The 26,345-nt window shown below is 46.6% G+C and overlaps 1 protein-coding gene and 1 long non-coding RNA gene across 2 annotated transcripts in view; one reads left to right on the top strand and one right to left on the bottom strand.

The window, feature by feature from the left end:
• The first annotated feature begins 2 nt into the window (after positions 1-2).
• On the top strand, positions 3-1,570 carry LOC119462780 (uncharacterized). The gene is made up of 3 exons (XR_005194201.2): positions 3-106; positions 1,107-1,207; positions 1,282-1,570. It is a non-coding gene; the product is annotated as an uncharacterized LOC119462780 (long non-coding RNA).
• Positions 1,571-15,401: 13,831 nt separating this feature from the next.
• Positions 15,402-26,345, bottom strand: part of LOC119462779 (sodium-coupled monocarboxylate transporter 1-like) — a 44,990-nt gene continuing 34,046 nt past the window's right edge. The window contains exons 6-10 of the mRNA XM_049672931.1: positions 25,096-25,182; positions 17,358-17,530; positions 16,636-16,739; positions 15,566-15,666; positions 15,402-15,494 (exon numbers count right to left, since the gene is read on the bottom strand). Coding sequence (XP_049528888.1) covers positions 15,402-15,494; positions 15,566-15,666; positions 16,636-16,739; positions 17,358-17,530; positions 25,096-25,182 — 558 coding nt within the window. The remainder of the gene's footprint in view (positions 15,495-15,565; positions 15,667-16,635; positions 16,740-17,357; positions 17,531-25,095; positions 25,183-26,345) is intronic.

The raw sequence follows: 26,345 nt of genomic DNA, 5'->3' as shown, positions 1-26,345 counted from the left end.
AGCCTAGAAGAGCCATTTGTCCTCTTCAGAATGTCATACCTGTGGACCAGCTTTTTTGCTATATTTGCAACTGTTTTAATTGGTGTTGCAGTGAGTGCTGCCACAGGTAAATAAAGTATCTTAATTGAAAAATTAAATTTCTTTTCACACCTATTGACCACAGTTATCTGCGAATTCATATTACTTGAGGAAACAAACATCGTGTACGTAATAAAAATACTAAAATTTGGTAAATAGTACAGCTTGATGCTGCAGCACTTGCTTACAGAAAAGCTAGTTCCAGCACCGCGAAAAAAAACATGAAATTTAAAAGGGAATCTGCAATTATGGTTTAGTTTATGGTTGACCATTTCATTGTGATTTTAACGAAGTTACCAACCCTAGCTGAAATTGTGCATGAACTTTCAAAGGCGGAAGCATTATTAAACATTGAAGGGCGAAAGATCAGCTCTGCTCATAAAGGAAGTTGTTTATTAAAAAAAAGAGCGACAATACAAGATGGCCCAGCGCTATGCTTTTTTCTTTCCTGCAGATTGCTTTTCTCTCTTGTGTTGCCCCTCCATTTCAGCTCCATTGTTGATCCATGCTTATTTCAGATTACGCGCTTTTATTTTGTGTTAGTAGTAAATAACATCAGATGGCGCAAGCAGCTGTTGAAGAGTGAAGTTACAGGCATTGAAGCCCACTTTACTTAAATTGTAAAATTTATTCTAGTAAATTTAACTATTTCGAGAGACATTTTCGCATGTTCTTGCTTTACATGATTACAAGAATAGCAAGCAAGCAAAATAACTCCGTCCATTTGTGAAGCTTATTTATTTTTACCGTCCTTAAATAGCTACGTATTCCTGTCTAAAGTCGAGTCTCTCCGTAGACAATACAACATTAATAAACCTTGCACAAGTTATCGATGTAATGCATACTTTTACTTCTGTGAGACCTGCTTACAGGTTGCGTATTATTGTGGTACGATTGCATTGTTTGTTAGGAAGCTTGTTTTAGACTTTTGTTACTCCACTGCTCGTTAAAACATTTTGTTACCTTTTACAAAGTTGTTCGAGACGTTGAGCTGGGAACTAATATGTTCAAATTGATTGATAATTTAGGCGAAATGAAGAACACAAAATGGAAAGATCATCTTTGTTGTGACTGGGCTGTCGCACTTTGGAGAAAACTGATCCCTTTTTATCGTGAAGAGAAAGTTCCGGTGCGTATCTTTCCAAGAATTTGCACTATTTATTAAGAAACCTTAATATGACACTTTTTGTTTACATTTTACAGGGCGCGACCGCACCGAATACCAATGGAGAGCAGCACAGCCACAAACTTGAAATTGATACGCTCCTCACATACACAAAAGAGACAAATATTTAGATGCGGCCATACAGCACGATATGTCTGCTGCTAGGTGTTTAGTATTGTAACCGTCTTAAAGAGTCTCAAGTATTTCGTTAATGATACTTATTTCGGTTAGCTTGTCTTCGCCGGACCCTCTGGCTACCTACCACTACTGTGCAACGTCCTCAATATCAAGGGGACAGTCGAACTCTTCACCTTTAAAGAACCGGAGAGCGCCACCACGACAAGCGATTACTCGTACATGAAATCCCATTAAATTAAAGCTTTATTTTTTGTCTGAAAATGTCTCTAATCATTCAAGCTACGTGCATAAATATCCCAAGCGATGGAATATCCAAAATAGAACGTTTTATAGATATTTGTAGATTGCCTTCTGGGACGCATCATTTCACATCAGAGAAAAAAAACTAATCTTTAAGGACTCTGGATCACAGTCTGCGAAGGAGGAGGTGAGCCTCGTTTTGAAACCTCTTCAGATACAGCAGGAACGGATTGTGCAGCAAGAACAACTGGTGACATCGCTAATTAGCTCGCTAAACGCTGAGAAGCCGGTGACTAAATTTGTAGATCCCGATGCATTCGACGGCATGTCTTCAAGCCCAGAAAGCTGGCTTGAATTCTATGAATATGCCGCTAAGAAGAACATGTGGTACTCTGATGAGGACAAGATTACTAACATGCGTTGTTACTTGAGAGGTGTTGCACACAAATGGTACGAGCTGCGCTTTATTGAAGATGACAACTCTCGGAGCCAATCAAAGGAAACATTCTTGACGACTTTCCGAAGCAACCCGGTACAGAGATGGCACTCTGCGCTTAATTTAAAATTCAAGTAGGGCTCCCTCGTCGAGTATTTCCTTGAGAAAGGCTGTCTTTTAAAGCTGGCTGAGCCCGTGCTTCCGTCTGCTGCCTTAATAGCCCGAATAATGCATGGACTGCATGCTGAAGTGCTGAAGCAAATGCAAGTACGCGCACCAAAAACTATAGACGAGCTCCTGGAGAGAGAGAGAGAGAAAGGTAAAGGAAAGACAGGGAGGTTAACCAGAGGTTATCTCCGGTTGGCTACCCTGTACCGGGGGAGGGGTGAAGGGATGCGAAAGGAGAGGGAGAGAAAACTAAGTAAAAATAAAGAATAAAAAAAGGAAGGAAAGACAAGAAAATTTCACACGCACACAAAACAGAACTGTTTCTGCGGGCACTGTCACGCAGTCTGCGAAGAAGTTCTCGTGTTGCTTAGTGTGAACGTTCCATCCTACGTAACCCAGTGCAGAGTCACAATTTGCACCGAGCTCCTGGAGTTCCTTCAGCACATACCATCTACGTCAGAAGAAAAAATAACTGCTAACCCAAGCACTCGCTTCAGACCGACTAACGCGCAAGAACAGAGTTACCTTGCAAGCAGCATAGAGAACTTGGGTTGGCACGCTCCCACAGGTCGAGTTAACAATGTCGACAACGACGCTCAAGAGTTTCCGCCGACAAACAAACTCATAAACAAGGGTGATCAGTCCTACCCAATGACCACGACTGAGACTGTTTATTTAATTTCCTCTAGTCTACTTCACCTTCACGTCAAAGTGGGAAACGGACATATGATGGTATTGGTGGACAGCGGCGCTTCTGTGTCTATAATAAATGCCAAGCTGGTGGATGCAAGTCACCTGCGTAGTGGAAGAGTGCTACGAGTACAAGGTTACGATGGAAAAGTTAAACTGCATAATCAATGGGCCTCTGTAAACATTGAGTTCCAAGGCCGTAAAGTAGAGAGCCATCGCATATCTGCTTTGGATAGCAGAAATTTCTGCTATCTAGACCAGATATCAAGAAACTGAAAACCAACGTATATTGGGATTATGCGGTTTTAGTCGAAGGACTACGAAGGGACGAGACACAGCAGGGTAGACAAGATAACCTACGAGTGGTCAAGTGCGCGGAGGATATTCCAACTACCGACCCTGAACGTGTATGCATAGGAAGCTATCCACAAACGATGAGGTCACACAAGTACCCTTTCGAACTAACTGACAGGACCGTCCTCCGCAAATCACCTTATAACATGTCAAGAGAGCGAAAGATGTGGTTGAAGAAAGAATTGCAGGACGTGCTAGACGCCGAGATAATCCGACCTTCAGTGTCTCCCTTCGCCTCTCCCATAACTATTGCGCCGAAACAAGATGGGACTTTTAGACTGTGCACAGACTACAGGGCTCTCAATCGTCAGACCATACTTATACCATTTCCCATGCCGAAGATTGACACGATTATAGATGAGACAGGTGGTTCCCGACATTTTTGACGTATTGACTTGTGCAAAGGTTTCTGGCAGATCCCGCTAACCGAAGAAACAAAAATGTACACTGCTTTCATCACGCCCTTCCATCTGTACGAGTATAACCGGCTTCGATTCGGCTAGAGGAACTCGCCAGCATGGTTCCAGAAGATCATGAACGAAGTCCTGAGGCCTTTCCTAGGTATATTTTGTAACGTGTACATAGACGACATTATCGTCTTCTCCAAAACAGAGGCTGAGCATCAGGAACACCTGTCTCAGGTATTAAATGCCTTGAGCTTGACACACCTCAAGGTTGATTTTAAGAAAAGTGCATTCTTTCAGAGAAAAGTTGTCTTTCTTGGAAGAGTATTTGATGGGACTACCAAAAGCACGAAACAAGAGTCCGTCGAGAGGATCTCCCAACTGGTAAAGCCATATGGAGCCCACTCATTGCGTGTGTTTTGTGATTAGCAGGACATTTCAGACCTTCCATATAAGACTTGCCATCAAAACTAGATGTCTTACGTGCCTAACACAGAAATAAGTTCCATTTGAGTGGAATTACGAATGTGAGAGAGTCTACCGTGAGCTGGTGCACAAAATATCTGGTGACCCTATTCTACGCATACCAGATTTTACTTTACCCCTTGAACTGAATACCAACGCCTCACACTATGGGACAGGTGCAGTCTTGTATCAGAAATGTCCAGAAGCATCCGGCCGAGAAAGGAGACTCGTAGAAGGTTACTACAGCTACACCCTCAAGCAGTCTGAAGTTAACTACACCCCTAATGAAAAGGAAGCACTTGCAGTACTTAAAGCAATTCAGTACTTCCGTACGTACCTAGAAGGTGCAATGTTCACTTTGTTCAGCGATCACCAGGTCCTCACTCATCTCTTGAACATGACCCAACCTATCGCTAGATGAGCGAACTACTTGCAGCAATTTGAATTCACCATCTCCCACCGACCTGGACCTCTTTCGACTGATGCAAATGCTCTGTCCAGACTGATGATACAGTCCAACAAATATCAATTCGAGGAGATCAATGAAGTGAAATTGTGGGAAGGCACTGAACACTTGATTTTTATTGAAGGTCGGTATAAGTCCCACCAACGCTGGTTCCCAGGGCGCTTTATTTGTACCATGATAGCCCAGAATCTGGAGAACACCACGGATTTTGGCGCACCTACAAAAAGCTAGTTAAGGGATTTACGTGGCCTCACATGAAGGAAGAAGTGAATCAGTACGCTCGTTCATGCCATATTTCTCAAGTCAACAAAGTGAAATATAAGCAGCCTACGGACGCCATGATAATACCTTGTCACTCGAACGTGCCTTTTGAAGTAATACACCTGGATTTTGCCGAACTGAATGCGAAACGAGAGGGAGTCAGAAAAACGAAAGCTTTTCTCCTGGCTATAGATGAATGCACCAGGATGGTCGTGCCCCGGGCAGGAAAAGAAGATGCAAAAAGCCTCATTGCTCTTCTCGAAAGGGATATGTTTAATACTACCATGACTATCGTATGTGACAATGGTCCAGCGTTCAATAGTGAAAAACTAGCAAGATGTGCCCGAGAACACAATATACCGATCAGGTTCTGTGCGCCATACCATCCAGCGGCGAATGGGCTTGCAGAGCATGCTGTACGAAATGTGAAGCAGTGCATCAGGATGTACGGTAGTTTCTCTGGTGGATGGAAATGCTCTTTAGAAGCAGCTGTAAACATCACAATCGCTCCTGCACCAGTGGCTTGGGATGCAGTCCACAGTTCGCTTCTTCAGGACAAACCCCTTTTCTGCAGCCGGACCGTGAGCTAGCACTCCTAGAAAATCTCAAGCTCGTCGAGGAGAGGAAACAAAAATCTCAGAAGGAGAGGTACCGTAAACAAATGAAAACCAATTTTGACAAAAGACATCGCTCAGACATCCCAGACATTCTAGTGAGGAAAGGAAAAATAGATTCCAGTGCCAAATTTTATGGTCCTTACTCTGTGACAAGAACAGCCAATCAGAAAGGAATATTGAACACGGTTTGGTACATCGGTGAACGTGTCTTGGTTGAATGTGCTTCCATTGGAAAGGTTTTCAAGTATTACCCCCGGAGGGGTTAGCAAAAGAAACCTGGAAGAGTGAAGCGGTGTGAGCCTTCGGATAGGAAGCGCAGAAACCTGCGGATTGAAGAAACGGAGGATGAAGTTAAAATAAAATGGAGCTAAGATGGACGCCAGTTCCATAGTAAAGTCTATTGTGTCCTTTTCACCAGGAACGCTACAACTATTAGAGAATTTCAAATCTATCGTGCACCAGCCACGAATCCGCATTCTGAAATATTTGATCACTGTGTGCGCTTGTCTTAGGTGCACGACAGTGTAGGAAGTAGCTGCACCAACGCGCAAAGCCACACTGTTGAAGACGAAGCCGCGGCGTTTTTAGGATAACACTTAGTCCCCAGAAATGTTCTTTATATATTTCGGATCCCTCCGACCACGAGGGTAAACGTTGCAGATTATGCGTCAGAAAATTCACACGGTGCATTCGAATGAAGGCATCATGCGGTCGTGCTATTGAATCGGCTTCGGTCATTTATAGTGCAGGCTCCTGAAGTCTTCTTCGAATGTAGTGCTATTTGCCGAATGCTACTTCTTCTTCAACGATACAGCGGTTGTAGTTGTCGTCGGCGGAAATGAGTGACCCCGTCAGTTCGAATCCAAGAAGCAACCGCGCTCGGATACTCTATTTTTGATGCTGTCTCTGCAAAATTATAGTTAACGTTTTTTTAATGCACTGTTATTTAAACAAAACATTGGCTACCTAAGCGCAGGAAATAGATGTAGTTCCTAGGTTTGCATGGTGCTTTAGTAACAGCGATAATGCAGGAAATAGGACGTAGTTGCACGCGATCAGGAGAAGCAGTCAATCCTTGTCCTCGTCGTGCGTTACTTTTCCTGTGTGCTGAATTTGTGTTGTTACGCAAGCTAACAGTAAATTTCTTGAAATTCAATCATCAGCAGTGCAGTAAGTGCAACATCATGCTTCTTCTTCGTGCGCACGTTAAAGGTATCACCTTTGCAGAAAAATTTACTTGATAGTGTTTTAGTGCCTCTTACAGCATAAATTGGTTACTTATTCCTTGACGTCCTGATATTACCCGCTAGAAATTTACTGTAGTGCACCATCAGATGCGAAATGACATACGTGTGGTTGTTTCGATGCAGCACGACATTTACAGATAGAGTTGGATCTTGTGCATACTAGTACACCCTGTCAGCCTTCCCTTTGATGATACCTTGAGCTGGAAGCAATATTTTTTTACATGCTATTGTACCTAACTAGACATTTGGTTGCCTGTGAAAATATTTTTCGGCGCGGTTGCGCTGACAACACTTGCCTCGCAAAGTGCCTACCTTTAGGCACAGGTTTGCATAGATAATAAAGGCTAAATGCTGAATATGGTAAAGCACTCCTGCGGAAGTCATCAAGACGGAAGGAAACTGAGATAGGAAAAAAATTCACCGGAGATTACGAGACTCCCCAATGAGAAATTTCAGCAAAGCTGTATACGTGCTTTTCATTATATTTGGCTAGCGCGGACAATCGGTATCGTGCTGCACATTGCAAACTGAGCAGACTGTGGCGCGACTGACTCGCAATCTGGAAATTACGAGAGCGACCACTTGGGGCCACCGCGTGGGAGACTGGCGGGTGTGATTCACAGCAGCCGCCACCGACCGACTTCCCAGAATGCGCGCGGTACTCTGGCGCCATCTCGGGGCCATCTTCCCCGCCCTACGCTTTTCTTCTCACGCGTTCGCCGTGCCCTCCTTCACTTTGCTCCTCGCGCCTTTTCGCTCCCGCCGCTTTTTACATTCGGCGCTGCCCTCCACGTTCGCAATCATCTTTCGCTGTTGTGACGAGTGACGACGCCAACGCCGTCGCTCGCCACTGGAACGGGCGCCTACAAGCTGCGCTCTAAAATTGTGTCACATGTAAGAGGTCGCCCGTGGCGAGAAAAGAGGACGAAGAAGTTCGCGGAGCGTTCCGAACGGCGCGAGCGCTCGAGGCACGCGATCCGAGGCGTAATCCGCGAGGCAGAAGCATCGAAGCATTATTATCGACGTGGCTCTTGAGCTGGAAGGTCGCCTCGTCAGCCATGCTCTGACGACGGGAGAGCGGAGGACCCGGCCACGAAGTTGTGAGGCTGGCAAGGCCCAGGTTTAGCTGTAGTCCTCGGAGACGTGCGGACGAAGCTCCTGGGACCGGCCACTGCTGCTCACGGTGGTTCCGGTCTTCTTCTCGAGAATCCCTCTTCCTCGGCCAAGCCCGTTCAACCGATAATCACCGGGGCACCGCGCCGCCACGCAGATCGTCGGAGGGCGAAGAACACTTCATTAAGCAAGTGACACGTCAGCGGCGGCTACCGGAGCTCCAGCCACGCACTCGGCCAGGTCAACGGAACCGCGAGTCGTCGGCGCGTACGGCATCAGCGACGCCCCGAAAGAACCAGTCGTGAGGCCTAACCCGTCGAACTTCTCAGCCAAGTCAGCGCCAGCGTACGGGCTTCTACCAAGCTGGACTTCAAGTTGATGGACCGATCACAAGGCAGCTGCGATTAAGCGAGGGCCGGCGAGAGCAACGACAGAGAGAAACGCTCATCGAGATTGCCGCCGGGAAAGTAAGAGCAACAGCGACGAACTGAGTGAGAGATATTTATTCTTGTCGGGCGATAGCAGTTGGCCAGAGTTGCCAGACTCTCGTGCGAGAAACGCCCAGAACTAACGTAGAGGAAATTAAGGGCATATTTATGGATTCACTATTTATAGGTTGTCCTTTGGTGAACATTTATTTGTTTATTGTGTTTTAATGTAGTGTGTGTTAGTTTGTGAGCCTTATTTTTAGTTTAAGTTTTGAATCTGAGTGTGATTAAAAATATGCTTCCTGTGTTGCCATGCGTCTTCCAATCCCATCTCTATTAACACCCGCACGCGCCCGAGATCAGTGACAAAACACATAACAAATTGACATCCACCGGACTGTACAAAAAAGCTACAAAGCAAACGCATTCGAGTTTATGGGAGAGAAAGCGTCAATTTGAAGAAAAATTTCTCACGTGTGAAGGTTCGTTGGCCCAACAGCAGAATACCGCGATGGGAGTGTGGACTTGGGCTTGGAAATTATATTTATAGACAACGATACTTTTGCTGGCACATCGGACTGATAAACACATAATCACTGCAATTTACAGGTAGCAGAAACTCTAGGTATACCATCCGACGCTACACGCTTGCAGTTCGCTACCACGAGCGTTTCTTTTCACTCGATAGCCCTAGGCGAAGTCCTTCGGTGATTGTCCAATAAATTACTCATGGTACTGTGACGTGGTGGCGACGGCAACGGGCAATGTCTCGCTGTGACGCCGGCACCTCGAATGCCCGCTTGTATTCGGACGGGCGTTTGCGACGCCAAACCGCCCGCTCTTGTCAGCAGACTCGGGCTGAGGGTTTGGCCTGACGATTCAACGGACCACAGAGTCTCACGAATTATCCGCAACTTAAATCTGCGCTCCAGGAACGGGAATTTGGACAGATCATGTAGCCTCAATCTGTGGCTGTACAAACAGGTGGAAGCCGATGGTCGCCCACTCCCACCAGCAGATCCGGCCTGAAGCTCCAGGACACGTGCGCCCCAGCGGACCGATGCCCCCATCCCCCCTTCCCTTCTACGATCGCCCACGTGACCACGTTGCTGCGACGCTCCTCGTCGAGTGCCTCTGGTCGAAATCGAACGGCGACCCTCGCGCTAACTTCATGTGCCGCGACGCAACACAACATACGCAATGTGTCTTCTTTGCTGTCCGTCGCGTCGTGGTAACGTAACCACGGCGTAGGTGTCCCTACTCGTCACACCTGCTCCACCATCCAAAAACGGGACCAACGCCGTCTGAGCTCACTAGGAGGCTCGCATTTGCCATTCTCAGAGTACCAGTGCTTCGAGTTGTCGAATAAATTGTACTGGCTCTGCGATCTGCTAGCCTCCTGGTTAGCTCAGATTGCAGTGTGGTTGTGTTTTCTGGTTGGAATCTAGTACCAGAATGAATATTCCTTCCGACCGCGAAGCTTTATTTCAGAATAATCTGTCTGTGTTTTTTCGTGCTTCTGTCAAAGGGTGGCAATTTTTCTGTTTCATTCTAAATACTTTATACCACAGATCACAAATTTCCCAATGAACACTATTTGTCTGAAGTGTTCTGCTTTTTAACAGCGAAGCTGTTGACGCCAGCCATTATTTGTGGTGCGTGCTAAGAAACTGCCGCGCCGTAGCCATGGCAACCCGAAGGAGGAGGAGGAGACCGCGTGCATCCTCCTTGCCAGCTCCCGGCCTTCCCGACCCCCGCCTGTCTTCTCCCTGCGGCGCGCTGAGCCAGGAGGGAAAAAAAACGCTTAGGCTAACCTTGCACTCGGCCGCGCAGCGCTTGAAACAGCTAAGCTAGGTGATCGTAGCCGAGTATTTTGCGGACGTGCGCGCGAACTTTTCATTTTATTATTGCGATAGCAATTATATGGACACTCAAAAGCAGATTTCTGCCGTCGGCGTCGCCGTCGCTGTCGCCGTCGCCGTGAGGTTCCGTATGACGTCAATGGAGATGAAATCGTCGCCGCGCGCCGCCGAACGCTGTATGTGCGAGTGAAAGGGCGCGAGGGACGCGCGCTTTCACGGGGAGTGAACGCACGGCGGAGAACAAACGCGCGTTCTGCTCTGTGCTCCCTTAATGGCTGCAGAAGCAGGCGTCTCTTTCCTCCTCTACAATCACCATATATGTAGAGCAAACGTGCCTTCTTCCGACGCACGAAAGGCCGTGGGGGGGGAGGGGGAGGGAAGGGAGGCGACGTTTAGCTGCGGCACCAAGTGCCTATTTATATCAGAGGCTCCGGCAACAGTCACCAACGCCGCATGCATTTTGAGCGCACGCGGGCAAAACGCCGACGGCGTCGACAAGAGTTCTGCGTGTTGCCGGTGCTGCTGCATGTCCAAGTTTATACAGCTGATAAAGCTGCTATCATTACTCCGTATAGCTCTCTTCAAATTTGCTATCGCAATTGATGCTTCACCTTTCAGGTGAAACTGCGAAAACTTTTTACTCATGATGATAATAATTTCTTTTCGCACGTCTTGGACTTACGGCCGTCACTGCGCGTTGCCTAGCGCAGCTTGCAACACCGACACCGCGTTCCAGGAGAACCACTCCGTGAATGCATCTCTTCTCTCTCGCTCTCATCGTGCACAAAACCGCTTGACCTCGCAGATGTCTTCCCCTTCTTAACCACAATCTCTCTCTCTCAGCGCACGAGCGTACGAAGGCGCCAGCTGTGGACGAAGACGACGACGCTCGAACGCAATTATATGGTTCGCATAAATGCATGTTCTGCAAGCGTGGCTGTACAGCCTAGTGCTCCCGACGCTCGCTTTGGGATCATGGGTACGCGTCTTCGAATCCCTCCTGGGCAAGAAAGTTTATTTTCTTTATTTCTTGGTAGTGTATTGATACGCACCACAAGTTACGGCTGGTTTAAACAGCTTCGTTGTTAACAAAAAAGGCGAAAGCTTCACTAGGCCGCACAAAGCTCAAGACGCAGCGAAGCTGGCTGATTGATATCGAGCGGCTAGCCTCCAACGCGTTCCCCGTCGGCCAGTAGCAGCGTTCTTGGCACTGTGCCAACCTTAGTTAGCCTGCCTGCGTTTGTGGCAAGCCAGGAACGCTGTCGCTCGTAGGCGCCGGCGCGTCCATGGCTAGTCACGCGAAATGTCGCCAACGCGTTCGGCGTCGGCAAGCGACAGCGTTCTTGGCATGCCACAAACGCAGGCAGGCTAACCAAGGTTGGCACAGCGCCAAGAACGCTGCTGCTTGCCGACGCCGAACGCGTTGGAGGCTAGCCGCTCGATATCAATCGGCCAGCTTCGCTGTGTCTTGAGCTTTGGGCGTCCTAGTGCAAGCTTTCGCCTATTCCCCCCCTTCCATTTATGTCGATAACATGTTTTCTAAATACGAGGGTTGTTCAATGCAGACTGAGAATCATTCTATAAAATTTCCGACTATTATTCATATGAACGCATCCGACCGTTTTTACCAAAACCTGATGACATGTGTAAGCTAGCTGTTCTTTAGTTGCTGATCGGAAAAGTTGCTATCGGCGTTTCCCTTCCTCGCTGAATGAAACGGCTACAAAGAGGGGATAAAAGAACGGTTGGTGGAATGTTGGCTATAGTCCTTGACGAGCGAATGACGAAGGGATAATTGGTTCTCAGCGGCGGGCGACGATCGCTGCGTACATGCACGCCCACTGCCTAGCTGTACTGCAGCTGCGTTAGCGACAACGCGGCGGATGTTATCGGCAAGCAAGCGTTGTGTGAGGGTCATCATCCAACTACCTAGTGGAGCGATTTTGTTTTGCACTTCAGACGATTATGCCTTTTCATAATGTTTGCTATTGCAAAAGCGTTGCTGCAATTCACGTTTTTAGGAGCCTTAATATCAGCCAGCTTAGAAATTTTCATATGCCACATTGAATTGGTAATTATTGAGCGCCTCCAGAATTTTATTGTTTTGAACTTGAACTTTATTTCGTATCTATACAACGTACAGATGACAGGGGCACAGACAAAAAGCCATAAAATCGGCTTGACTAGGTCTGCGTCCCTTATTGGTTTCTTCGGCAACACGGAGCAATGCGTGCATAAGTACAAGACATGAACACATGTATTGGAAAAACAAATATAAATATAAACAGCCTGTGGATGAATGGGACTATTTCTACAAAGTTACTTTTGCACAGCGGCGAAAAATTTACATGAATGTAGAAATTTTAATTGTCATACAAGTTACAAAAAACCGGGAAAGGAGAACAACAAAATGCAGACAACATAAATCACTTTTCATTTAAGGGTAACATTCACAGAAATACAAAACTAAATATTTAAGTAACTGTGCAATCACAGCTTAGATTTCATGTTCATCAGAACAAAGCACAAAGAAAAGCACTAAGCATACACGTGAATAACAGTATGGCTAGCAAGTTTGGGCACCTAATAGAAATGATAATAAGTACGGCGATTAATGAAGAGAGTTAAGTAGAGATGGCAGTGCACGGGCGCAGTATTTGATTTCCGTAGTTAGCTCTTGAGTGCGGAATATGCCAAGTTTCTCTGTGACGTGTACTGAAACTGCTTGAATTTAATGTTAGCCTTGACAAGTGCTCGAGAAAATTAGTGCTACCTTTTCTTTCTGTTAAAAAGCGTTTTAGCAAAATTGTATTGTAGGCCGATTTTATCGGCGTTCTAATTGACAAAAAAAGAGGATTAGTATGTGCATCGAATGAAGAGTTTTAAATTGCACGGATGGCTTTCTTTTGCAATAAATATACAACGTTGACGTTATTGCTAGTCGTATTTCCCCATACGAGGTGACAATAGTTAACACGAGATAAAAAAAAGAGAATTATAAAGTAGGAGCTTCACTCTTAATGGTAAAAGGAAGCGTAATCTTATTAGTATTCCAACAACTCGTGCAACTTTGTCAGCAATAATGTTAACATGATCATTGCACAGCATATTCTCTTGGAAAATGACACGTAAGCTTTTAATCGATATTACTATAAAGAAGTACCTATTCTTAGATGTCCGTTGATGCTCTGCTTTTTGTTTTTTGGCTGAAAAAGCACGCCTTTTGTTTTGGTAGTATTATTAGTTGATGAGTTGAATAAGCTGCCCTTGTTTATTTGGGCTACTGTATCATTAGCAACACGTAGCAATTCTTTCACGTCTTTAGAAGTTATAAATAAACTAGTGTCGTCGGCATAGATAACAAATTGTGCGGCGGTATTGATATTAGTTATGTCATTTATATACAGGTTAAACAATAGTGGTCCTAGTGTGTTTCCTTGAGGAACTTCAGCGAATATAGGCAAATTTTTTTAACAGTGCTTACCTACGACAACGGTAACCTCGACACTCCAAATAAAACGGGAAACAGAGATTAGTCCTTTTATCCACAATCATTCATTCATTTGGGGAGTAACATCGAGTCAATGAACTTTGACTTCCCATGCGGTGTTGTGATCCGGTTCCGGGGTTCGTTGTTCGGAGTCGGGCGTCACTGAGGGGCCGCCTGCCTACAACGCCGGGGCACCTAAAACATGGTCGCTGGCTTGCACTACACTGGGGCGTCGCACTAAGCTGCTTTAGCGGACCCACGCCGTCGTCTGCCTCGCTCACCAAGAGTTTCTTTTCGGTGAGATGAGGTGGAAAGGCTTGAAGGAAACCAATAGGCTTATTTTACATATTTACAACCCACATGAACTCCATGGATACGGGAGCACAGTGATTGCGAAAACACTTTAGAGATCTTATCTCAATATCTGTCTGAGCACACACGTCAGTATACACACCACGGCACCAAATATGTCCGCTTTTAAAGCAGTCTTTTCTTATAGGTAACAAGACGAGGAAATTTGATGGCACTGTCTCGGCCAATCATAACGGTCGAACTGTTCGCAAGATCCCACCATACCGCCGGACTCTGCCTCTGATGGCCAGCCTTCGCACCTGCCTTCGATGGAATGACGAGGCAATCGGGAAAGAGTGGTCCACGCTGTTCCTACAGAAGTCGCCGATGTTGGCCCCTTGGATCAATTAGTCGGCTCTTCGTGACGGTTAGCTTGTAGCGAATTGAGAAGCCAGGCCATGGCGCTGGTTAGCACTTCCACAGAAGGCGGCTGTCAGTCTTACCTCAAAGGGAACTTCTGTGTTTAACCGTCAAAAGCCGGCGCCAAGCTCGGTCATCGTCTATAGGCGGGTGCTGATCAAGTGGTGACTTTATGGAAGGGCCCAAAGTATGTCCACTGCCATTCCGAGACCTAATAGACTCCTCAGCCTCTGGGAGATCCGATCAGGTTTCAGGTTGCCCGCAGAGCGACTGTTCATTCAGGCCCTCGGCGTTCTTTCTATAAGTAATAGCCGATAATACACTGTATCTTGAGGTCCCAGCATTCACATCGTTGTGGCGTTCGCCCTGGACACACACAGGTGCAACGACAGGTCACTGGAAAGCGCCGTGCTCGCACCGAGAGTGATCGCGTCTAGCGAACAGATCTACGCACCTGCGCTATACGTATAAGAAGCACAAAAGCTGCCATCAAACCACTAAACCTTCCCGCAACATCCAACAACTATATTTTTTTACAAATTCGAGGACAGCTGTGAGAGTGGTTTTCCAATACATTGTGCCTAGTACTCGAATACTTCCGTGTAGAGCAGTGCATGTAGACAGTTGCACCCGGTTTTTCCGAATGCCACAACTTTTATACACTTTTCCGTGAAATCGTAAAAGATCACTTTTTTTTCTCTGATGTGAGATCATGCGTCCCAGAAGGCAAATATCTACAAAACGTTTTATTTTGGAGATTCCGCCGCTTGAGATATTTATGCACGTAGCTTGAATGATAAGAGACATTTTCAGACAAAAAAAATGAAGATTTTATTTAATGGGACTTCTAGTGCGAATAATCGCTTGTCGTGGTGTCGCTCTCCGGTTCTTTAAAGGTGAAGGGTGCGACAGTCCTCTGGATATTGAGGACGTTGCACACTAGTGGTAGCGAGAGGGTCAAGGGAAGACAAACCGAGCTAATTATCATTAACGAAATAATTGAGACTCTTTAAGACGGTTAAAACACTCAACACTTAGCAACAGACATGTCGTGGTGTGTGGCCGCGTCTAAACGATTGTCTCTTTTGTGTAGGCGAGGAGGGTATCAATTTCAAGCTTGTGGCTGTGCTGCTCTCCATTGGTATTCGGTGCGGTCGCGACCTGTAAAATATAAAAAATGTCATCGTAAGATTTCTTAATAAACTGTGCAAAGGTCCTGGAAAGATACGCACCTGAACTTTATCTTCACGACAAAAAGCAATCAGTTTTCTCCAAAGCACGACAGCGCGGTCACAACAAAGATGATCCTGCCATTTTGTGTTCTTCATTTCGCCTAAATTATCAAGCAATTTGAACATATTAGTCATCGGCTCAACGTCTTTAACAAACTTGTAAAAGGCAACAAAACGTTTTAACGAGCAGTGGAGTAACATAAGTCTAAAACGAGCTTGCCAACAAACCATGCAATCGTACTACACTAATACGCAACCTGTAAGCAGGTCTCAGACAAGTTATGCAATGTTAACTAATGTTGTCTTATCTACAGGGGGACTCGACTTTAAAATAAATAATCTTCACAAATGAACGGAGTTATTTCGCGTGCTTACTAGTCTTCTGATCATGTATATCAAGAACGTGCGAAAAATGTCCCTGCAAAGGGTTAAGTTTACTAGAATAAATTTTACAATGTGAGTAAAGTGGGCTTCAATGAGAACAACTTCACTCTTCAACAGCTGCTTGCGCCATCTGATGTTATTTACTGCAAACAAAAAATAAAAGCGCGTCATCTGGAATAAGCATGGAAGAACAAAGGAGCTGAAATGGAGGAGCAACAAAGGAGCTGAAATGGCGTGGCAACAAAGGAGCGACAAGCAATCTGCAGAAAAAAAAAAAGAATAGCGCTGGGCCATCTTGTATTGTCGGTCTTTTTTTTTAATAAACAACTTCCTATATAAGCGGAGCTCATCTTTCGCCTTTAAATGTTTAGTAATGCTTCCACCTTAGAACGTTCATGCACAATTTCAACTAGTGTTGGTAACTTCGTTAAAATCAAAATGAAATGGGCAACCATAAACGAAACCATAATTGCAGATTCCCTTTTAAATTTCTTTTTTTTTTCGCGGTGCTGGAACTAGCTTTTCTGTAAGCAAGTGCTGCAGCATCAAGCTGTACTATTTACCAAATTTTAGTATTTTTATTACGTACAAGATGTTTGTTTCCTCAAGTAATATGAATTCGCAGATGACTGTGGTCAATAGGTGTGAAAAGAAATTTAATTTTTCAATTAAGATACTTTATTTACCTGTGGCAGCACTCACTGCAACACCAATTAAAACAGTTGCAAATATAGCAAAAAAGCTGGTCCACAGGTATGACATTCTGAAGAGGACAAATGGCTCTTCTAGGCTGCAAAAAAATAAAATGTAATGATGCCGAAGCCAAGGTACCTGTCAGTACGCAAAAAAATTGATCTGGAATACGCATCTACACGCAATGAAAACACTTTTATTGTTGTAAGCTGGATCTCAAAACGCTGTAGCCTATCTATCCCAACACAGGATTAAGCTTAAAGTCAAAACAATATGCAAAATACAATAACGACGCATATTCTTGAAGTTTTCTTTCTTTTTTCTTTCTTGCTCTGACTGGCACAGTGTATTGGTAACAAGATATCCCGAAAGTGTGTTACTGTCATTTGAAACGTACTGGACCATGTCAATAACTTTTGACGAGCGAATGCGCTGTAATGCAACATTTCCAGCTATAGAATACAATATTATTACTTGCATATGTATGTGTTAGGCGAGGATCATTAATGCACACATTGCGCGCTTGGGATGTGCTGTTTTGCCGAAGACACATTTCTGCCTTTTACTGGACAAATGGCTGCACAATAACACATTAAGCTAGGCAGAGAAGAAGGAACACCCGATGCAATGCCAAGAGAAGTATTATGCATTTCGAAAAACACCATGTTTGTGAGAAACACAACACCACTACGGTTTGTGATAGCCGCCTACTTACAGTGTGTACGTGTCGGCGAATGTAGCATTTATAGCTGAACTAATGTTACTGCGATTTCCAGGGCAGCTGTCGAGCGAGACTTCCATTCTGGGAGGTCTTCGTCCGCTCTGAATAATTGTAGTTATGTGACAAAGTTGGTACACGACCAGTGAAAGCGTCGCCACGCCAGCGCCCTGCACGAGAAATGTGTTGGCGTACAAAGCTGCAGCAAGGCACATAGAACGAGAAAAACCTCAACACACAGTCAGTGTTTTGTCAAAAGAATTCTTAGCCGTACATAATACTTCTTGTAACTATGGTGGATGCACACTTTGTTCACCCGCTGTTGATCAATTCAAACTCTGTGTCTTATGTTGACCCCCTTCGTCTTCACTGGACAGATGAAGGATGTATGCCTTGTATAATAATGGTAACTGGCTACACTCATGTTCAACATCGTCCCGCGAAGTTTCTCAGAACAAGGCGCTCTGATACTGATCTTCAAATTCTTGAAGTGACTGTGTGATGCGGCGTGCACCTGTTTGAAATAAAGTCCCTATATAGTAAAAGTACCGCCATCTACTCTTTCCTCCGCCGTCTCCTCTCGTAAAGCGCTTGTTTTTTTTTATGTACTATTTGCTTGCGAATGCAAGTCGACGGTGGCGCACCTAGAAAGCCCACGTTGAAGATTTCAGGCCGGGCGCACGCCACCGCCGGCAACTGCGGCTGCGCAGAGTGATGTTCAACATATCTCTGAGGAGAAAAAAATATAAAGAAGTGAAAGCGTGCGGCTATCATCGTCCAATCGGAGATACTGGAGAGAGAAGCGGCGTTGATAAAAGGATGATGGTACTTTTCCAAAGGTATAGGGACTTTATTTAGCAACCCGCTGTCTTAACTAAGGCAACAGAGCCGCTATTCTGGACATTCCGCCATTTTCTTCGAGGCGTGACTTAGGCGCGACGCTTACAAAATGGAGCCTATAGCCCCATTTTGCTTTCGTAACGTGGCGCAAATTTGACGTTTCGCCTAAGAAACTGGAATATAGGCATTGAACCTAGCATTCTTGATAAAGCAAAACAGTTTTCCTTTCCAATAAAAATAAAGCAGCTGGCTCAAGGCGTACGATTATTCCATCAAAATCGTTTCTCGCTTCCGTCGCCAGCATGCGCACAAGCTGTCGTCTGCTTGATTAGCTAGGATGCGTGTCGTCGGTAAACGAAATGAGTCATCGAATATTGGCGCCCAGGCGCTTGCTTTCTTCCTTGAGACAACATACACGACCGACCAGTGATGATGAGCGCACGCTCTAGGCCGCGTTATCGCTACCTCGTGAAACGCAAGTGACTCAGCCCGACCCGTCTGGCCGAGATGCGGTTGAATATCATCGATAGCGTTGCGCGCGCCACAGCCATCCGCTTGCGCGACGCAAGCGCCGGCACTGCCATCTCTTGTGCACTCCGCTGCTTACTCGCACCGCGAGAGAAAACTTCAAGGAGCCGCCTTGCTACATTTATTTTTATAAATTAGGAATTCGCCGTTGTCAAAGCCTTTGATGAGGCGAAAAGTAATTAATATTGATTACGATACAAACGCAGTAGCGAAAAGTGCAAAAAGTAGCAGAAAGTTTGTTAGTTTCAACCAATATCATTTCAAATAACCGTGTTATTAACACGAAAGTGTTTTATGCCGGGGTCCACCAAGACTTCACTGACGTATTTCCGTCACGGAAATACGTCATACGGAAATACGGAATGACGTTCTTACAATGTACACGAACATAATACAAAGAAAGAAACCAGAAGAAAAAGTTCCACAAACATGCAAAATTTGGAAATCGAACCCACGACCTCTCGGTCCGCGACGATAGATCGCCGAGCGTTTAACCCATTGCGCCACAAACGCATTTGCAGAGAGCTACACAGACGCGCCTTATATATCTAACACTCCTCCGTGTACCCGCGCTCTTGCTCGGGGCGGTGCCGCCGCCTACGAGCAGAAAAGAGAAGTACTGCATTATGACACTAACGCGCACCGACAGTGAACGCTTCGGTGGTCTCAGCACTACGACGCCTCGATGCCAGCATTCGAAGGGACGCTGGCATCAAGAAGCACTACCAACGCCACCTAGGTGGTGGCGTTCACCGTACTCAGCACAGCGGAGCGTGGCCTCCGCAATTAGCTCTGAAAATGTTTCTGAAGTTGATCGCGGAGGCTGAAATTACGACGCGCTGTACGCACTGATTTGACTCGGTGACGATTGAGTTACGTGCTTTGTCTTGCGCGTTGTATTAGTGTGTCAGTTACGTGCTTCGTCTTTCGCGTTGTGCTAGCGTGTGCAGCGTAGTGCAGCTTCCATATGCACGACGGTTGCTCATGGTCATCGACGTTGGTAGTCGTGATGGAGGAGACGTGCCACCAGGCGTCAGCGTGGGTGCATCAACGCCTAAGGGCGCTTTAGCCACAAAACACCAATAGACATTATACATCAATGTGCAATAAACATTACACTACTTCTGTGAAGACACGTTCCACTTTCGTGTTCTATACCGATTCCTATATAAGAGGGATCAACCACATTTTTTTTATAAAAATGATGGTTCAGAACACAAATGCCAACACCACCCGAGACCGATGCAAATGCTAAGAGCACGCGTTGTGAATAAAAGATTTTCATGGCCCCAAATCACAAGAAAAATGTGGCGATACGCATGCCTCTCAACTGCTATCGCATATGGCCGCTCATTCCCATAATTCATACGGCTCGTCGCACCACAAATTATGGCGGAAAATCTCTGCAATGGTGGCCCAGCGCAACGTCATGCAACGTCAAATTGACGTTTACGAAACGGCTCTTCCTGTGACGCTCCTCAGGGGATATTCCTTCAGCCAATGAACAAGCTGTCATGCCGGCTATCTTGGAACGCCAACACATATTCGCGAAATTGCAGATGCATTGCACGGGCTTCTGCACGCTACCGTCCAGTTTCTTTTTAAAGCGCGAAAGTCGCAATATAGGTGCCAAGGACCACAAAAAAGTATTTGGCGATAAAATTGGCAGCCTCACGTCACGTTTCGTCATTCTGACGAAAACGCACAATTGCGATTTGCAAAATTTCCGTTTCCCGGCACAAATTTCAAAACATGTGTCCTCTGGACAGCCAATGAGACAGCCAAGATGGCGGATAATGGCGGCCGTGCAGCCGCCATGTGTGTCCAGAATAGAGCCTCAGTGTAGGAAGATCTTGGACAAAGGAAACGTAAAACTGTCGCCACGAGCGCCGACTTTCATGTTTACGTTTAGAAGTGCGTTTACAAGTTTAGCTATGACGGTAACGACTACGGTTGTATAAACACCTTATTTTTTTTTCACCGATACTTTACCATATGTTGCTTATCTCGACTGCCAACCACTTTTAAAGGTGAAGAATTTGTTTGCCTAGTCAGAGTCAAAGTCAAATGCGAGGCCGCTCAAGATTGCAGAGTTTCCCTCGTATGCGCGCGCGCCCCCATGCGCCCGCTCGCTCGCAGCTACTGGCTCGTCACCTCTTTGCTTGACTCGCCGGCGCGGGCGCGTGCTTCACTAATAGACATGGCACGGTTGCGCTTGGTGTGCTATGTGGCGCGTAGACCTCCACTTCAAGATACAACTATGGACCCTCGAAAGTATCAGTCAGAAGAGGAGCGTAAGAGTGCAAGGGCTCCGCAGAGATCACAGTGATTTGCGTTGCCTTGTGTACCGAAACGGGGAATGTGGAGAGCCAGGAGGTGAAGCGACGGGCTGATCAGACTGGCGCGGCCGAGGAGCAACAAAATGGGCAGCAACTAGAGGCCGAAGAACAGTGACCCGCCAAGTGGAGGGCTGCCGAAAAGGCTGCTGTGACCAAGAGGCGCCGATTGGACGACCGACACTTGCGGGGCGCAGACGCGTACGTTCAAAAGCATTCTCTGGAACCAAAATTTGGTGTGGCCTGTAGCGTCTTCGGTCACCTCTGGTTCCAATCGGACGTCGTCTGGGTCCTGCTGCCTGCGCATGGGGCGATTCTCGAGCGAACGTTTCCTTGGAAGTACGTGAACTAGACCGAGCTGTGCGCTACGTGCACGCGCTTTCGAAGCGACAGACTATGATACGCCGAGAGGCCCTCGTAATTGCCGCCCCTCAACGAGGTCATCGAGCCCCTGGTGTGGCCCCGGATACAGTTCACGCTACTGAAACAGCTCATGTACGGTGGCCAGTTTGAAATTATTGGCCAGATTGTCAACGTTCCCGTAGACTGGGAGGGGGGTAGTGTGCTGACTGTCCTGGCACGTGGCAGCATCTCATAAGGTACCAACAGCAACAGCAGCAATGACAGTAGGTGATTGAAAAGAAGGGGGAAGCATGGGCAGAAGGCAGTGAAGGTAATTCAGGGCTCGGGGGAAGGGCCGCATAAATTCCTTAGCACAAAATATAAAGTTGCTCCAAAACACATGTAAGGGCAATTTTCACCTACACGTCTTGCAGGCTCGTGACGACGAGTGTAGTCCCGGGCAAAGGCTGTGACATGGGCTGCACTGAACTTACTGCACTATAGCCAATCAGAGCAGGCTGCCCGTCGTCTTCCGCATCAGCAGACGAAAATCTCCTGACTTCGCGCTTACTGGCTGCATATATGCCTGAAGTTAAACGCCAAATATACGAGTTGCCTTTCAGCAACCAATCTAGTCAAACGGCAGATAAAGCATCACGATTGCGCAGCACACGAAGACAACTTCTCTATGCATATAATACAGAGCGGACTCCAGAACAGCCTACACCATCCGTGAGTCTGATAATTTTATCATATTGCAAGATTAGTTCCCCTTCACACACGCTCACGCACGCGAGCACTAGGCTGCCGCCCCTGCAGCGAACATTCCCTATCGCCGCCGTATCAGCGCTTAGCGTTACAGAAGAAAATCGCATACTAAAGCCCCTCTATATAAAAAGTAGCGCCAACCACTTCCCTCCTCCTCCGTTCCACTGGCGTTCTACGGCGCGACCAGCGCCATCGAGGCGCGATCTCGACAGTGACGTCGCCTACGTCGGACCTGCCGTCGCAGACGACAGCTAACGCGCTACCAGAGGAAATCCGCGTAAAACTTCGATCGCGCCCTGCGGAGCAGTAATTGAGGCGCGATTTTGCTTCGTCAGTCAGTAACTGGTCTTAATAATGCCGTTTTGGAAGAAGCAACGCGACGATGCGAGACGGCGCAATTACCAAGTGTGCAGCAAGCGTTTGCGCTCGCCGGATGGTAAACAAAAAAATCACAGCATATCCACGGGGTGAATGATGATGAGTGGGCGAAGCTCCGGAGGGAATCATCGGATCTCCCGCTTAAGGGGACGCTAGCACAAACGCGTTAGAAACGTGCAGTACTCTCTAGTAAGGGGGAGCGGCCACAGCGTCTTACGCAGCCATTTATACATGCCGGAACGTGCACCGCGTTTGCCGACGCCATCACATGACTGCTGAGAGAGTATACCCCCGTATTCATAAACGCTCCTCGACTTGAACTTGACTTGCCACCGCCTTGGGCAGCGCGTTCGAAACGCGTTGAAGGTAAGGCGGAGAGGCCACAGCGTCTTACACCAGCTTCTTACACGTGCCGTAACGCGCTAGCACAAACGCGTTAGAAACGCGCTAGAAACGCGGCCTTTCGTTAATGCTGGGTATTTATTGCCATCGTGGTGCGTGTGTCTATGTGCGCTTCGTGGCGTAGTGGTTAGCGCCGCGCGTTCGGAAGCGAGGGGTCCCTGGTTCGATTCCGCGCTACGGACACAACTTTCGGAATTTTTTTTTCATAAAACGCCGGAAGCCGGAACGGAACCGGAAACGGAACCGGAAGCGGAAGTGGAAACGGAAGCGGAACCAGAAGTGGAACCGGAAGCGGAAGTCGGCTTCCGGTTATACTATACGTATACATATATATGTATATATGGGTATACATACATATACGGACACACAACGCCATCTATTGAGCAATTCATAAAACTAGACGTGGCTACCTACTACGACGGGGACGAACGGGTGCCGCTATAAGGATCTTCGCCCCTAAAAACGCCTTTTGCCCTCGCCTTGTCGGCTGCGGCAACTTAAGGCGCAGCAGCATGCCATCACAACGAAGTTCTTGTCCCTAACGCGTTTTATCCGTTTGTGCGTACAGCACTTTCATCGCGCAGGTCTGAGAATGGCGGTCGGAGCGAGCTGGAAAGAATATATATATATATATATATATATATATATATATATATATATATATACAGCAGCGCAACGCGTGCTTCCTCGAATAAATTTGAGGCCCTTTTACAGCCACATCGCACCACATGTATATTTTACACTTTTCAGCGAATGTTTTTAGGCCCCTATACAGCCGTTTTTCATATACTCCCCGCATTTAACTCATATATCATGAGAAGCACGGATCATCGACTTGGCGCTCTTTGGCCACATCTGGCCCTTGCGCCAATAAACCCTACAAATCAATCAACGCGTGCTTCCACGTGACACGGATTGGCCAACGGGGTGCGGAGAAGGCTGCGGCGTCAGGAGGTGGCGAGGAGGAAACGCCAGGGTGAGCGCGGTGGTGGCAAGATCTAATAATGGCGCTAATTTTTATATAGAGGGAATTTATGGCATAAGCGTTTGCAACGCCAGCCTGTGGATGCCAACGTTATTAAAGAACCAGCTCAGTTTCAAAGCTTCGCCAGAAAACCTCTCATAGGCGGTGGTTGCAGGAACTAGTGGCCCTGCTGTAGCAAATTTCTTCGCAGAGAGGTGTCGTCAGCTACGCAGAGAGTGTTGTTTCGCTGCCGGGCCGTTCCTTAGAGCTCTGGTGCAGGTACACATTTTACGTTTCGTATTGAATACAATGGACGCCCTTTTAGAAGCCAGGTTTCAACACGTGGATGGTCTATGACGCTATATGTGTGCCGGGAAATTACGAAATGGTCTTTGCTTCCAAATTCCAATGCTGTTAGAGTTAGCTGTGCTTGCACACACATAAAGTAATCATTTATCATAACTCATTGTTAATGCAGTTGAATTACATGCTATGTGCTGGTGATTTGGCGAGCAATTTAGTTGTAGTGAAAGCAGTGGCGGGCTGTTACGGGTGACGAGCCAGTACCCCTAGGTACGTGACGAACCAAATGAAGTGCCTAGAAGAACCCAAAAATGTATTTTTTGTAGCGTGAAAGAAGCCCGCGAATACGCGCAAAATTGCCGCGCGACTAGCTGCTCGAGGCACTTTGCATGTATTAGCGGGCTTCTTGCACGCTCGGCAAAACACATTTACGTAGCACGTGCTGAACAGAAAGCTGCATCAGGATTTTTTATGTTGCTCTAGAATTTCATCATTGACACTTTTCATCTAATTTTAATAATTGAGGAGTTGAATGATTAATTAAGACTGATTATTCAATTAGCTGCAACGCAACAAATTATCTTAGTGTGTTCAAGCGACGGCAACCAACATTACCTAGCTGGTAATGCCAGCTACGTGGCATTTGAATATTTTTGATTCTCACCATTTCGTATCACTAAACCTTTCTCTCTCTTTAAATCTTGGTGCATGTTAGTTGGGACACCCTGTTTATGGAAGTGTTCGCCCGTATTGTTTACGCCTCCCTTCTTTTTTTCTGTTCTCGCTCGCTGCCCTGTCTATAATTAGCCTATCGAAGGCTCCATGCGTAGCTAAACACACCGAAAACTGAAACCGTCACCACAGTAGCACGTACCTTTGAATGAACAAATGGAAACAAAACAGCCAGCAGACATAATCCTACAAATGGTGCTGTGATTCCATTGCCAACCATCAAGAAAGCCTGCAAAAAAATGAAATTAACAGACGGAATTGGACAATAAGATGTTGACAATGGTGAACATCCAGGTTCCTTCTCAAGTTTGACCTTTACATTTAACAAGCTTGCACGTGCGCTAAACATTGCCAAACCCATCATAAGGAACATGTTTGGGTCTATATAGTGTCCACGCTAATTTTAGCCAAGCCGTTCAAAGAAAAAAAAGTTTTAAAAAACTTTGTGTACAGTAAATCTTTAAGATGTACGGTGCGCGCTCGTCAGACCTCTAACAGCTGAACATCGTAAGTGGTATATATATATATATATATATATATATATATATATATTGTTACGGTTAATGTTGAACCGGCTTTATTTAAAGAACGAGGTTGATGCTGAAGTAAAGATGGCGTCCTGAGGCTGCGCCAGCTAACGTCTTCCTCCTCTCCTCCTTGCCCGGCTCATGCCGTAGCAATCCCCGGTTGCCAGACGAAGCCCGCTGGGCAAGTCCAAATCACTCGGAAAGCGTGGGGTGAAACCGCTTAAGACGAGCAACATGTACTAACTGGGTCCGGCTAGACCGACGACCAGCTGACGTCAAGCGTGCCACCACGTACGTCAAGTCACTCAAGCGATCTACAACGACGAATGGGCCCGTGTACTGGGGTAAAAACTTTTCGCATAAGCCACGCTTACGTAGCGGGGTCCACAACCACACAAAGTCTCCTTTAGCGTACGAGACAGACTGGTGTCGGCTGTCATAGCGCTCTTTCGATCGGTGTTGCGATGCCACAGTACGAAGACGAGCAATACGCCGGGCTTCTTCGGCAAGACAAAGCGTCTTGGCAACAGAGTACTCGCTGTGAAAGTCAAACGGTAGTATAGTGTCAATGCAGCTTAGCGGTGGACGTGCGTAAAGGAGATAAAAAGGACTGTAATCGGTCGTCTCATGCTTTGCAGTATTATAAGCATAGGTGATGAAGGGGAGTACGTCATCCCAGTCTCTGTGATCGGAAGATACGTACATGGCCAGCATGTTAGTTAGAGTTCTGTTCGTACGTTCTACAAGCCCATTTGTCTGAGGGTGATAAGGCGTTGAATGGCGGAACTGCGAATTGCAGAGACGAAGCAGTTCTTCTACGGCGTCCGCAACGAATTGACGACCGCGATCGCTAATGATTACACGG

The sequence above is a fragment of the Dermacentor silvarum genome, chromosome 8 (assembly GCF_013339745.2).
Source record: "Dermacentor silvarum isolate Dsil-2018 chromosome 8, BIME_Dsil_1.4, whole genome shotgun sequence".
Lineage (NCBI taxonomy): Eukaryota > Metazoa > Arthropoda > Arachnida > Ixodida > Ixodidae > Dermacentor > Dermacentor silvarum.
Note: the sequence above shows the minus strand (reverse complement) of the source record. Positions and strands in the feature narration are given on the sequence as shown.